This window comes from Streptopelia decaocto (assembly GCF_964273445.1).
Source record: "Streptopelia decaocto genome assembly, chromosome: 2".
In the NCBI taxonomy this organism is placed as follows: domain Eukaryota; kingdom Metazoa; phylum Chordata; class Aves; order Columbiformes; family Columbidae; genus Streptopelia; species Streptopelia decaocto.
This window is the reverse complement of record NC_138655.1, coordinates 145,822,277-145,835,137: the sequence shown is the minus strand read 5'-3', so window position 1 is coordinate 145,835,137 and position 12,861 is coordinate 145,822,277. Positions and strand designations below refer to the sequence as shown.

Below are 12,861 nucleotides of genomic sequence, written 5' to 3'. Positions count from 1 at the left end.
CCATTAATCACTATTCACTTGTAATGGCAAGTTGCTCTTTTCAAGCTTGAAAGAATATACTTTCTTAAGAGAAATTTTAAAAATAATTTCTATTTTAAGTTTTCCCCAAGGGACCAAATTAATCAACCTGCTGAACAAAGTGTCAGAACGAGCTAGCTCTTTATTAACTATTTCTCATTCATCACAAGATAATCAGAACTCAATACAGATCTAGTACAAATAAATACTACTACTTTCCTTTCTGTTGTTAGAGCTGTTTATTGCAAGTGTTAATGTGATTCAAATTGTTTTAACAGTTGTCTTCCATTCAAATACAGGTGCCATTTTCACTGAATAGAGTCATGAAGACAAAAGGAATGACCTATAGATGGGGAGACTTTTCTGTCTATTTTCAATCAACCATCACAACTGTTCTTCTTTAACTGCTGCTTAATGTTTACTCTATCACTTTCAGGTTTTGCTAATGGAATAAAAGGGTATTGATCTTACATTTGCTCTGGGGCAGAAAGGTGCCCAGTATTTGTGGGGGTATAAGCCAGATGTTTTTTTTGAAGGCCTAGTTGAAATTACTGACCACAATGTTTCGTGAATGCTTTTCCCACAGCAAGTAAAGGTGAGAAGAGCATTCATGCTCTGCTTCAGTGCTAAGTCAGCCAAGACTTCTTAAGCCTGAAGGTTATTTAAACTTATTTGAGTGACTTGGCCGAAAAGGACTTGAAGCACTTGTGTACTATGTGGTCTCAACTGCTGTGCTACTGCTCCAGCTGTTAGAGTGACATCCACAAACCCCTGTGTGATCATCTCCTACAGACTTTGAGACTGATGTTCTTTGAAAACCTGCAAGTTGTGCTTTGGGTACTTTTATCTCCAGCTTCAAAGAAAACACAAAAGAAATTGCTATTTGCACTGCCCAAGGACAGCAACACTGGAACTGCCAGGAACAGCACAAGCTAATGAAAAGTGGCAAACAAAATGTATGTCAGTGGTGGAACAATACTTTGCTTCAAAGGACATGAGACAACTCTTGAGAACAGGTATGGGGCCTGTTCACCACAGTAGCATATTCAGACTCCATATTTCTATCATTAGTCATTCTTTGTAACAGAATATATGGGACTCAGCTAAGGCCTGTGCTCATGTATCTTGGGGAGCCGTCCACTCAGGAGAAGGCCTTATGGCTGTTTCTCAAATGTAGCCACAACTAGCTTTGAACTTCTCAATGTGCACACATGGTTTAAGCAGATCCTGCAGAAAATACAGCTGGACAAAGTATTTCTCACCTCCTCCTAATATAAATAATATGAAGAAACTCCACATACTTATACAGTTTAAGTTTGAAAAACATAACAGTTAAAGAAAAAGTTCAGTCTAACCCAGCAAGAAATAAACAAATCAAGATATTACCTGGGTATTTTGAAGAGTGCCCTCATAGGGTGCAAATCAGCAAGGGGTGGATCTCCATCTCCCAACTCTATTGCAGTAATACCCAGTGACCACGCATCACATCTGGCATCATAGGAGCTATCTAGCTGCTGCTCACAGGCAATCACCTGTTGGAGTAAAAGACTGGGGTGGTCACTGGATAGTCAAATGTCTGAATTTAAGAGTATACTCACAGCTGGGGGAATCTCTTACAGGATGGAGATACTGGGTGAAATAAACAAACAAACATGCATACATTTAGCAAGCCAAAGCATCCTGCTGTTGAAAAAAAAGCAATGTTTCAACGAGAAAAAGCAGGTGACCATGAACACCAGGTTCTGTGACTAGATGTTCCCTGATCTGACAAAGGGTGCCAGTCCTTGGCTTTTTCAGCTGCAGGTGGTAAACTGCATCCTATGGTTGAGGGAAGTCGCAGGAAACTCAGCTAAATCTCTTTTCTATGGATTATTCCTGCAAAATAACTAATGGAGCTATATTGCTCCCTCTATGAAGTGAAACAAGCAGGAGAGCAGGAGTTGAATTCTCTATCTCCAACTGGGTCGTTATTCAGCCAAATCAGCCAGTTTCAAGATCAAGTTAATTTCTCGACAATGTGATAGCCACTGGACTACAGTAAATACTTTCAATTTCATATACATTTCAGCTTATCCACAATATTGGATTAACCTAGAATTTTTCACCCCATTAGCTACAGGTCTAAAGCAATGTGTATCCCGTTAGCTACATGGCTAGATGAATATGTATAAACAGGGCATGTTTCTAAAAATACATGTGTATAAACAGAGCAGTTTCATGTGCTATAAATAGATGTATATGCATGTGTTTGTGTGCACACAAATAGTTTAAGCACATAGGCTTATTTATAATGATATATTTTTCCTGCCTCAGCTTAAAATGTATCTTCATATGCTTCAATTTCAGGCTGGAAAAATCTCGAAAGATACATAGTACATCTTATTTATTCATAATAACCTCTTCCATTTCTTGCTGTCAGCTATGGATATATAGTATCACAATCTTTCCAGGTGCAGAAATCAAAACAGAAACGCTATAATGTATCAAAGTACCACCCGGGGCTCCTTCCATCCATGGGAGATACCCATAGTTTCAGAGCTTGGAAGACTGAAGAAAAGCAACGGTAGTGCTCTCTTCTCTTTAACATTTCAGTAAGCAATTCAACATCTTGCTCCCTGGCTATAAGCTTGTAATTTCAAAAATAAACCCCATTTTAACTTAATCCTTGCAAACACATAAGAAAAAATGGTTTTAAACACTTTTTTAAAGGGCATTGCTACTTCATTTGGTGAAAGATCCAGTGGTCAGGAAGACAGACAAAGAGCAGAAATGCAGAATGCGGCAGCTTGAATACCACTGCCAAAATGTTTTGAAAGATGAATCTAACCTCTGGAGCCATCCAGAACGGGGTGCCCACGGAGGTGTTCCGACGGAGGCGAGTGCTGGTCAGCTGAGCAGACACACCTGGAAGAACGAAGGGAAGCTATAATCAGAGCAACTGTTATTTCCATCCAAGACAGCCCTTCTGAATGGTGCCATCCCTGTCTTGTCATGCCAAGACTTCGTTTGCTGCAGGTGAATCTCAGATACATCTTTCCAGTTCTTTGGAAAGAGCTGCCCAGTCCTGAAAGGTACTCGGCACTTCAGCTGAGGTTCTCCACATCCTTTGTTTCCAGTGTCTTCAGCAGGACCAGAATTTAGTCCCAAAGGAGCATTTCATTAGTAATCCAATTCCATATATTTTGACTGGCTAATTACAGTTTTTCTATAGTCTGTTTCAGAAGAGTGGTAAAGTACTTTAGGAAAAAAATAACCAAAAACCAAAAAACACCACCATCACCAAACCTTCTGTACTTTCCACAGATTCTTTTTTTCTTTTACTGCTCAGTACTGACACTAGACCTCTGTTTCATTATTTCTATATTTCAGGTTGAACACTATAAAAGATATTTATCTCTTAGCTGCCCTGCCATAAAAAAGAAGCAACGAAACAGTGAAACCTCAAAAATCTTACAAAAACAGAAGTCTCTCCATGCTCAAAGCACATTCGCAAAGCAACATCAAATGCCTGCAAATCAGCTTTGTAACATGAGCTGTAGTTTAAGGAATTAACTATTTCAGGCCAAGAGCTGGAAAGTGAACTCTGAAGTCTAAAGATCCCTTGTAGTTTTAAATTAAAAGACACTGAAATACTAGGAATTTTAGTGGGCCACAGCACACTTCTGACCAGCCTGCCACTAACCTCCTGCCTTGCAAAACAAGGGTGTATTGGTTGGTGTATTTGGTGTATTGGTATAGAATATCTCTAGTGTGTGCACAGAGGAGAGTACAAACATGGAGAACAACAGCCCTTCAGCTAGCATATCCTGAATTATAATGGATTTATGAGTCACAGCCAACAGTGAGGTTCACCAGCAGCATGTTCTGAAGTGCTGGTATCATGGATGGCAAGAAAGGTGCTGTGTTCTACTCTTGTTCCAAACCCAGTCTGATTGACATTGAGGCTCATTTATTTTGTCTTCATACATATGTCTGCTTTCTATTTAAAAAAGCAAAACGCCTCAGTTTCACTCTGTGAGTGCCATTTCATTATTCTGAAATAGAAGAAGCTCCAGTGAACACCACTGGCCAGTTTCAACTCTGTACTGTCTGGTTTGAACACACTTGACCTTATCTTCCTGAAAAGCCTGCAGATGGTTCATAATAGCAGCAATTCACATTAACTGCCCAGTGGAAATACTAACTAAACCTCTCTCTAGAGAGAATTTGATTAGTTTGGGTATTTTTCAGTGGAGGTCAAGAAACCACAGAAGGCTCAATCTATTTTTATTTTTTACTCTAAATCTATATGTTCAGCTCTGATCCACAAAATATCTGCATTTATCCATCACAGAAATGTATATAACTGCTGAAAATAAGGCAGCAAGAAAGATCCCGCCTGTTCCTTTGAGACAAACACAACCATTGCTTTTGTGGCTTCCACCCTCTAGTCTCCTGCAGGCTGGAGGAGGTTGAATCTTTTCCTCTCTCCATGCCTGTGGAAAGTCCAACACACGGTGTTTGCACCATGGGAAGCAGGACAATGGGAGTCTTAGCACAAAGTCCATCAATCCTGCTTGGGCCCAGCTAAGCAGGGGCTTTGTTTCTGCTACTCAAGGAGTTGTATGAGGTCCAGCTTCCGGATCATGGAGCCTGTGGCCGTTCCAAGCCCTCAGCAAAACACGTCATTCAGAGAGCGAGGAGTCAGCACACATCACCATGGGTCTGTCACCAGTGCAGCGATGCACATGGACAACACTACGTGATCCTTAGTTGTGGAGGGAGAGAAGGCTACTCTGGCCCGTCCCTTTCTACGTGTTGAGGGAGTCCCCTGTGCTAAGCTCTTCTTTGCAGTCTTGGATGAGGAAACTGGATTCAGATCTGCAGGCAAAGAAAGGCACTAACTAAACGTTTATCATTCCAGTGTCAGATTTTATAAATAATCATAACTATCTGTAGAGATACAGAACAAAATATAAAAGGAATATTAATGTGCACAATCTTCTCTATGCACTGTTGTTTTCTTTTTTCTCTTTGAACTGTAATTATTACATAAATTAAAGGAATTTTTCCTCCTCCTGCTTTTTTGCTTTAGTAAAGAGCTGATTTAATTTGAATTGTTCACTACTACCTTCTTTTAGGCCCTTGGCATTTTTGTTTAATTTTTGCTTGTTTGTTTGGGTTTTTTTATCCCTTTGCTCTTAGCAGTAAAGTGGCATTCCAGATTATGGAATGTAGATCTTATGACAAATGATATTTCCTTGGGCTTTTTCTGTGTATGGAGGAAAGATGATGTAATTCCACACTTAGTAACATTTCTTCCAGCATTTCAGTAACCAGCCAAGCATGTAGCAGCCAGCTTTTTTAAACTTGTATAGTTTCTGACAAAAACATCTTGCTCCTCCCCCTTCCACTTTACTATTGCTTATTGCAAAATAAGTCAAATATTGTCCTAAGAAAATCTAAAGATACATGACAAAATGGTGTTTTATTACATGTAAATTGTAAATTTTATGAAAGTGAAGAGGTTAATAAATAAGTGCATTAATAGTATCAATGCACACCATACCCAAAATAAAATATTGTACTTATAGCTGGAAAAAGCATTTTGATTGCTTTTTTGTTTGTTTGTTTTCTTTTTTCAGGCATTAGTTTGCTAATAAAAACTGGAAATCAGCAGCGTTACACCATGAGTATTATTCTAGCTTTTCATTGCAAAAACTGGCATACTGGAAAAATATTGAAAGTAAAGCCATCTACTCATGACCTTAGCACTCAATAAAATAAAAACAGTGCAGAAATGGCCTCTCTATTATTAGGAAAGATTTGTCTCACAGTAGCGCACAACCTGAGTAGACACTGTTCTGATCTAAATTGGTAGGCTGTACAACACTGTTTTATGATTATGTCCTGTGACAGAAGTATGCACATTTTACTGGTTGCTGCTAATGGGGCAATGGCAAGCCCTAGCAAATTGTACTAAATCCACCTTTGGCGTGCAGCAGTGAGGCTGCATTCCCAATTCTGAGTTCATACATAAGAACACAGACTCTACCCCAAAGTGTTTACACTGGCTATCACACTGCCTCTGGCTACCTCTTCCATAACCCTTCTGCATTTGTGCCTTTAGTGTCCACTTCCCTACCAAAGCATCCTCTTCGTCATCTCCTTTGGATTAAGAACCTCCAACTCGATCATTCCACAAGGTGGTCTCTGGACCAAAACCTGCTCACACTGTTACCCTTGCAGATCTAAACAGGCTAAAATGCTTCAAATTATTTCACAACATTTCACAACATCTCTGTTCCATGGTATGAAGGCAGTCCCTCATAGATCACTCAATTCTAACATTTTTCTAGATCTGGCAATGGGTCCTAACAGTTCAAGGTTTTCCTTTAGCAACCTATGCTTCACTTTGAGAGGAAGCCACCATCCTTGTCAAGATGCAGACAGGGAAGTAGCTACGGCCCACGCAACAATGGTGGGAGTTATAACTCCTCTGTAATCGCTGTTATCTTTCACACCATCTCATTTCTGTGTTTCCTTCTTTCAGATTGTATTTGCGTAATGGTACACATCCAGACAGGATCATTTCAGACTGATCAGCTGCAATGCATATAAAATACTAAAAAAATAACACATATAATTCCTCCATACTTCCTTAATGACAAAAGACAACAGGGAAAGAACAAGATTTAAACAACGTAACTCTGATAGTCCAAAGGGCAAATGTCACAACAGACCAGGCATGTAACCACATGCCATGTATTGCAGGTATGGTGGCATCTGCATTGGGACTGTCCAGGGAAATCAGAGTGCTTCTCCCAGGTTTAATTGCTTAGCATGGATAGAAAGCATAAAAATATTTAAAAGAAAATGTCACTAACAGGCTATAAGGTCACAAGTGGTTGGTTTGACAACTTTAGAAGAGATGTTTCAGAACCTTTTTCAAACCATGTCAATACTCAGAATTCCTTATAGACTATTAACTGACTCAAACACAAACCTTCAAATGAAAAGAACATGGAAGCAATATTGTTTCCTTGGGTGAGCTGTGGACAGAAAAGCATGCTTGAGAACTTCTGCTCAGTGGTAAGTGCTCAAATTAAATCTAGAACTAAAATTTGGTTCTGACCCATAAGACAGAAATAAACAAATAGGGAACAAAGTTGAAATGAGGAGTCCAAATACAAATATTTGACAGCCTTTTGTATTGAAAGGTGTTACGTTATGTCATGATGAAGCATGACTTCCTTCTCATAAATCTATGCTGCCTACTCCCAACTACCTTACTGTCCTTCATATGTTTGGAAATGATTTCCAGGATTATTTGCTCCGTCACCTTCCCAGGGATCAAAGTGGGGCTGACCCACCTGTAGTTCCCTCAATCCTCCTTCTTGCCGTTCTTAAAGATGGGAGTGACAGTAGCTTTCTTCCAGTTTTCAGGAACCTCCCCCAATCTCCAAGACCTTTCAAAGATTACCAACAGTGGCACTGCTGACATTGGCTAACTCCCTCACCACTCTTGGGTGCACCCCATCAGGTCCCATGGACTTGTATATGTCCAATTCATTTAAATTAATTCATTAAACCTGATCCTCCTCTACGAGGGTAAGTTTTCCTCACGCCGGACTTTCCCACTGGTCTTACAAGTAAAGATTGTGGCGAAAATGACATTGAGTGCTTTGGCCTCTTCCATGTCCTTTCTTACCACATTTGCTGTCTTTATGTATTATTATAATGCACATAGTGTTTTAATGATGAAAACTAATTTCCCAAACACTTAGGAAAACGCACATTGCAAATGCAAATCTTTCACTGAAATAGGGCCCTCTACAACTGAAATGGCCCTCTAGAACTCCAGAAAGGTCAAAAGCTTAGTATCCAAGAAGACCAGGTATAGGAACAGCCTGGGAGATGAAAAATCATGGTGCTTACTACAAAACCAAGAAGCATGGAGTGAAAGGGGGATAAGAAAGTGTATCTGTACTGTAAAATGTAGAGTAATAGAAATGGAAACTAAAAGAATCAAGGTCCAGTGGCTTTCACAGTAAACTCACCGTAAGGATTAAAGACAAAGAAAAGGCATTTTTAGGCATATAAGGAACAAAATGAAAATCCTAACCAGGATACAGAATCATGACAAGGTAACTACTGATAATAAAATGGCAAACACTGACCTAAAAAGAAAAGCAGAATGTTCACTACGTCTGTGAGATATATAATCTCTTTGAAACAAAAAGTTTGCATACAGATTCTTTAAGAAATCAGAGAACTTTTGTATTACAGGTGACTGGGCAAGGAGGTTTGGCAGCGTACTCGAGCTTCCCTTAGTCTGTAATTCTGGCTGCACCCTTTCTCCATGGCACTCGGCATAGCAGGCGACCATGGGCTTCCCTCCACATGCCCCCGACAGTTCAGTGCAGCATGAGGCCAATAATTTAATCAAATCTCATGCTCCAGGGCTTCAGCTGGTCTCCCGAAAGGGATTCACATGAACGCTTGTTTTCCTGATGCACAATTGGCCAGATGTATTTAGGTAGGAGAGCAAGTCTTCTCTGGAGCCTCAGGGATTTGTGCAGCTAGACACAATCTGGTGCAGTATGCTGATGAGGAAAGTCCCTCCTTCCTAGATGCTGCCTTCCGCACATAGATTTCAAACTGGCTGCCACTTTTGAGATGCAAAAAGGATTTTTTTTTCCCCTATATGACTGGGAAAACCCTGGAGATTTTTCTCCTTGTTATATGACATGGTTTTCCTGTTAAAATTATCTGGGTTACTGTCAACATTTATACTGATGGAACAGAATATTTAAAATACGTAAGGACCGGAATACTTCAGTACAAATAAGCCATTGGGTTCAACTTCCAGTTGAAAGTGAATGGGGTTTAGTATACACAGGTAAAACCAGAGGGCTTCTCAAAACCTCAAGAAATGTCAATTTTGTGACCCAACAAAAAACCAAGAGGAAGTCTTTGCTGGCCATAAAGGGCTATTTTCTCGCTTCTTGTGTCTCTGGCATGCAGCACAAGCTTTTTGTGTCAAGCTTCTTTAATTTTTAAGCCATTAGTGACATCTTTATGTGAATTAGTAGAAGAAAATATTTGAAAGACCAAGTGAACAGCTTATCCTGGATACAGCATTTGGCCACATGATTTCTTTTTGTTGTTACTGGACAGCACAAAGGTTTTCATTCACACATGGCCCATAAAATAAGTTTTTAAGGACTAAGCCTTCAACAAAGAATTAAACATTGAACAATGAAAGTGCTCCAAAGCTCAAGTCAATGCAATCCATCTTATCCTTGCTAACCCTAGTTTGAAAAATTTGGAGTTATTACTTTGATTGGGTTCAAAGCAGTTTGACAAGCTGTTCATGAAGAAAGCTTTCTTCAAAGTCTTTTACTTTGATTGGCTTCTGCCATAGTCCCCTAGTAAATGCTTTTCAGAAGCAACATGTGAATGTCATGCTATATGGTATGCAGAAATGACAACACAATAATAGTCTGGTTTTGATCTGAATCAGTGAAGCAGACAGCTTTATTATGGATGTATGCTAGAATGACTAAGGCAAATACAAGTCTTGCTATGATTCATTGCTTAAAGTAAGCTAAGGGCAGAAAGAAAATTTTATTTTTGTATACTTTCAAATTAAATTATTTTAATTAATTGCTTCATTTTTGCAGAATGATTCAGACAGCATTTATAGCTAATGCAGGTCAAGAAGAAAGAGATGCAATAGGATACTCTGACTACTCTAGAATAAGTGATCTACAGAAGTCTGGAAATCTACCCAAGGTCATGCTGAGCTCCTCTTCAATGTCACCAGGACATGCAAGGCTGGAAGCCATGATTTATACTAAAAGGGACAGAGACTGAAATGTCCTTCCCCCAAATACCCCAATACTCAAACATGGATCATTCACAATTCACTTCTCAACCTATTCCCTGAGCACAAGGTGGCTCTAGACTCTCAGTCCACTGCAGCCTGACCTGTCCTGCAGCCCAGTGCTGTGAACCTTCTCTCCCTCTGCTGTGCTCCGTGACACACGAGGGTTGCTAAGCTGAGCTGTGATCAGCCAGCAAACTGCATCTATCAAGCCCCTTCGTGGTAGAGAGAGGTTAAAGCACTGTGTTACAGCAAGGGAACACCAGAGCTGGTCAGTTGTCACAATGAAAGGATGACGCTTAATGCTGTGGTTCCCTCCTCAACCTCCGACCCAAGATTTCATGTGCTTTCCCCACAAGACCAGCAGAAAGCTCCCTCATGCATCAAAAAACCAGGCAAGGTGAGCAAGAAAGCAGATGGAACGATTAAGATGGAGTCTTACCATGGTCTTATGAATTACTTTGAGATTGTACCTATTCATTTGGACATGCAGTACAGCGTAACTGATTTTACTGCTCTTGCTTTGTCATTATAGCAGCTGCTGGCTCATCCACACTTCAAACACTCAACCTGTTCAGTGTAGTCACAGAATTTTAAATATTTTGTCCTGTATTTCTGTATCAGAATAGGTATCAATATCGTGCAATATAACATAAAAAATCCCATGTATGCATTCTAACTCAGGTTAAGCTATTGGTTCTTACACTAGTAGCTGTAATGCACTGGCTAACATTCCATAACTTGTAAGGAAGAAGTAGCACACCACTACTGAGTCACAACAGAGAATGTTGGCAGAATTACTACACACTCTTTCTATGGAAAAAAACCCCAAAACAGTAAGTTTATTTTATGAACTCAACTGAATTATGAAAGGAACTTAGTATTTGCATTTAGTATTGCCTAAATGAAGTTATGTATGCATTTTAAAGGAAAAATAGAGTTAATAGAAAAATACAGTACAAAAAGAGAGTGTCTTCCAATTGGTTTGTTTCACCAAATTGCAGTTTTGAATAATTAGACCATCTAGAAACATCAGCATTAACTTTTCCTTGGCTTTTAACTTTGGGTGACTTCAAACAGCCTTAAAAGAAGAATGATAATTCTCTCCGTAACAAAATATTAATGCTATTACATTCCAAACACAAAAACTGACTTATGTCAACCTGCAGTTTCCAAACTACATGGAATAAATAGTTCAAGTACTAAACAAAGCAATGTCAGTTTTCAGTATGTCTAAATAAAGTGATACAGTATTCCCTCCTCCAATCCATTTTTTCCCCAATGAGTCACACAGCTTAAATCTCTAATTGAGTCAGGCTACTGTACATCCATGATAAAGCCATGCTGGCTACATGCAAAGTACAGTATCTGAAACTGCATTTGGAATGCCAAGACAATATTCACACACAACTTCTAGATGTAACACTTCTAATATTTGAAACAAAAGCAGAAAAATGCAAACTATGTCTGAACTACAAAAATCACCTGATCTTCACTATATATTCCATTAATGTTACAGTACATGTTAAACTATGCAATCTCTTTATCCACAGTACTCAAGGAACCCTTAAAGTCATTATTCTTTGAACTGCATGCAGAACAGCTGGTAATTTTCCACCATCTGCCAGCACCAGTGAGATTGCCATTACTTTCTTCCCATATCTTCCACTGGAACCTGCTTTACCTATAAAAAAAACCATAGGTGTTTCCTACGTATTGCTTATCCAGAGACTCTAATGATGAAGAGTTTCAGATACCACTAATTAAATGCTTAAGAAGAAACTGAAAATGGACAGTGCCAATCCTTTTCAATATCCCTTCCCCACAGGGACAGTATTAGGCAAACTGAGGGGAATCAAGGTACCTCTTGTAATTCGAAATAGGCTTGAATTCTGAAGATTTCTAAAGATTTAATGAGTCCTCCAATATTTTATTTTCATTACAGGAATGTGAATATTTCTAATATCCATCTAGAGGTCTGATTTTTTTTTTCAATGACCTTTCATGGTAATAACATCAACAGTCTAATTACATGTGGTATGAAAGTATGCTTTCATTTGATGCATAGAAGGGCATGGCCTTCAGCAAGGAACAGTGCTACTGGAAAACTATGTATTTGCCTAAGTGGTGGAGTACGATTTATATTTACATTTTTTCTGGGGATTTCCAAGGCGACAGCTGCTCTTCCTGAGATAGTTCCAGTCTGTGACAGCAGGCTTCAGCAGCCACGGAGAAGTATGAGCTACCTCGGCTCTTGTTCAAGACTAGCAGCCTACAAGGTCAACCCTCAAAACCAGCTGAAGAGGAATTTTCCATCAGCACTACACTCTCCTCTTTTTAGCTAAAGGAACCACTTGCCATATGACTGTAGGTGTTTCAAAACTTTTAGTGGAAAAATGGTTCATTCCTTCATGACTCTCCCACAGCAGCAATCTGTCTAGTTTGCTGATAGGAAGCTGTGTCCTCTAGGGTTCTCTTCTTTCAGTAACATAGAAGCATCAAAAGCTCTGGCTTTCAAGTTTCCAGACTCACTGCAATGGCAAGGGATTTCAGAAACACATTAAATATTTCAAAATGAAATGTCACTTGGACTTTTTCAGACCAAAGTTAAAATAATAACAACAATAATACAGCTCAATTTATTTTCTCCCATTTTGGAACAGTACATTATTTGACACCTTGGAATTTCCAAAATGGACTTGTGTTTTAGACTAACATTATTTAATACATGAAAGGCCCTGTGCAGCATCCTGATTTCAAGAAAAGAAATTTAATTGAGAGGGAATATTCAAAGAAGCAAATATTTGTCAGCATAAGCAGATGCTATACACTCAGCTCCCTATGAAATTGGTTACACATTGTAAGATGCAGAGGAATATATGAATTTTGATTAGAGATGAGGTGTTCTATGTGTGCAAGTGACTTCAGGCCAATTTTTTAATTGATGAAACAAGGTCAGACACTGAAAGATATTT

General features: G+C 39.2%; 1 protein-coding gene across 1 annotated transcript in view; it reads right to left on the bottom strand.

Annotated features, from left to right (window-relative positions):
• Nucleotides 1-1,400: 1,400 nt before the first annotated feature.
• Nucleotides 1,401-12,861, bottom strand: part of LOC309435779 (myosin-IIIa-like) — a gene marked incomplete at both ends in the record, with an annotated part of 41,437 nt that continues 29,976 nt past the window's right edge. Inside the window, 2 exons of the mRNA XM_082044511.1 lie at nucleotides 1,401-1,550; nucleotides 2,846-2,922. Of these exons, the coding sequence (XP_081900637.1) occupies nucleotides 1,401-1,550; nucleotides 2,846-2,922 (227 nt within the window). The remainder of the gene's footprint in view (nucleotides 1,551-2,845; nucleotides 2,923-12,861) is intronic.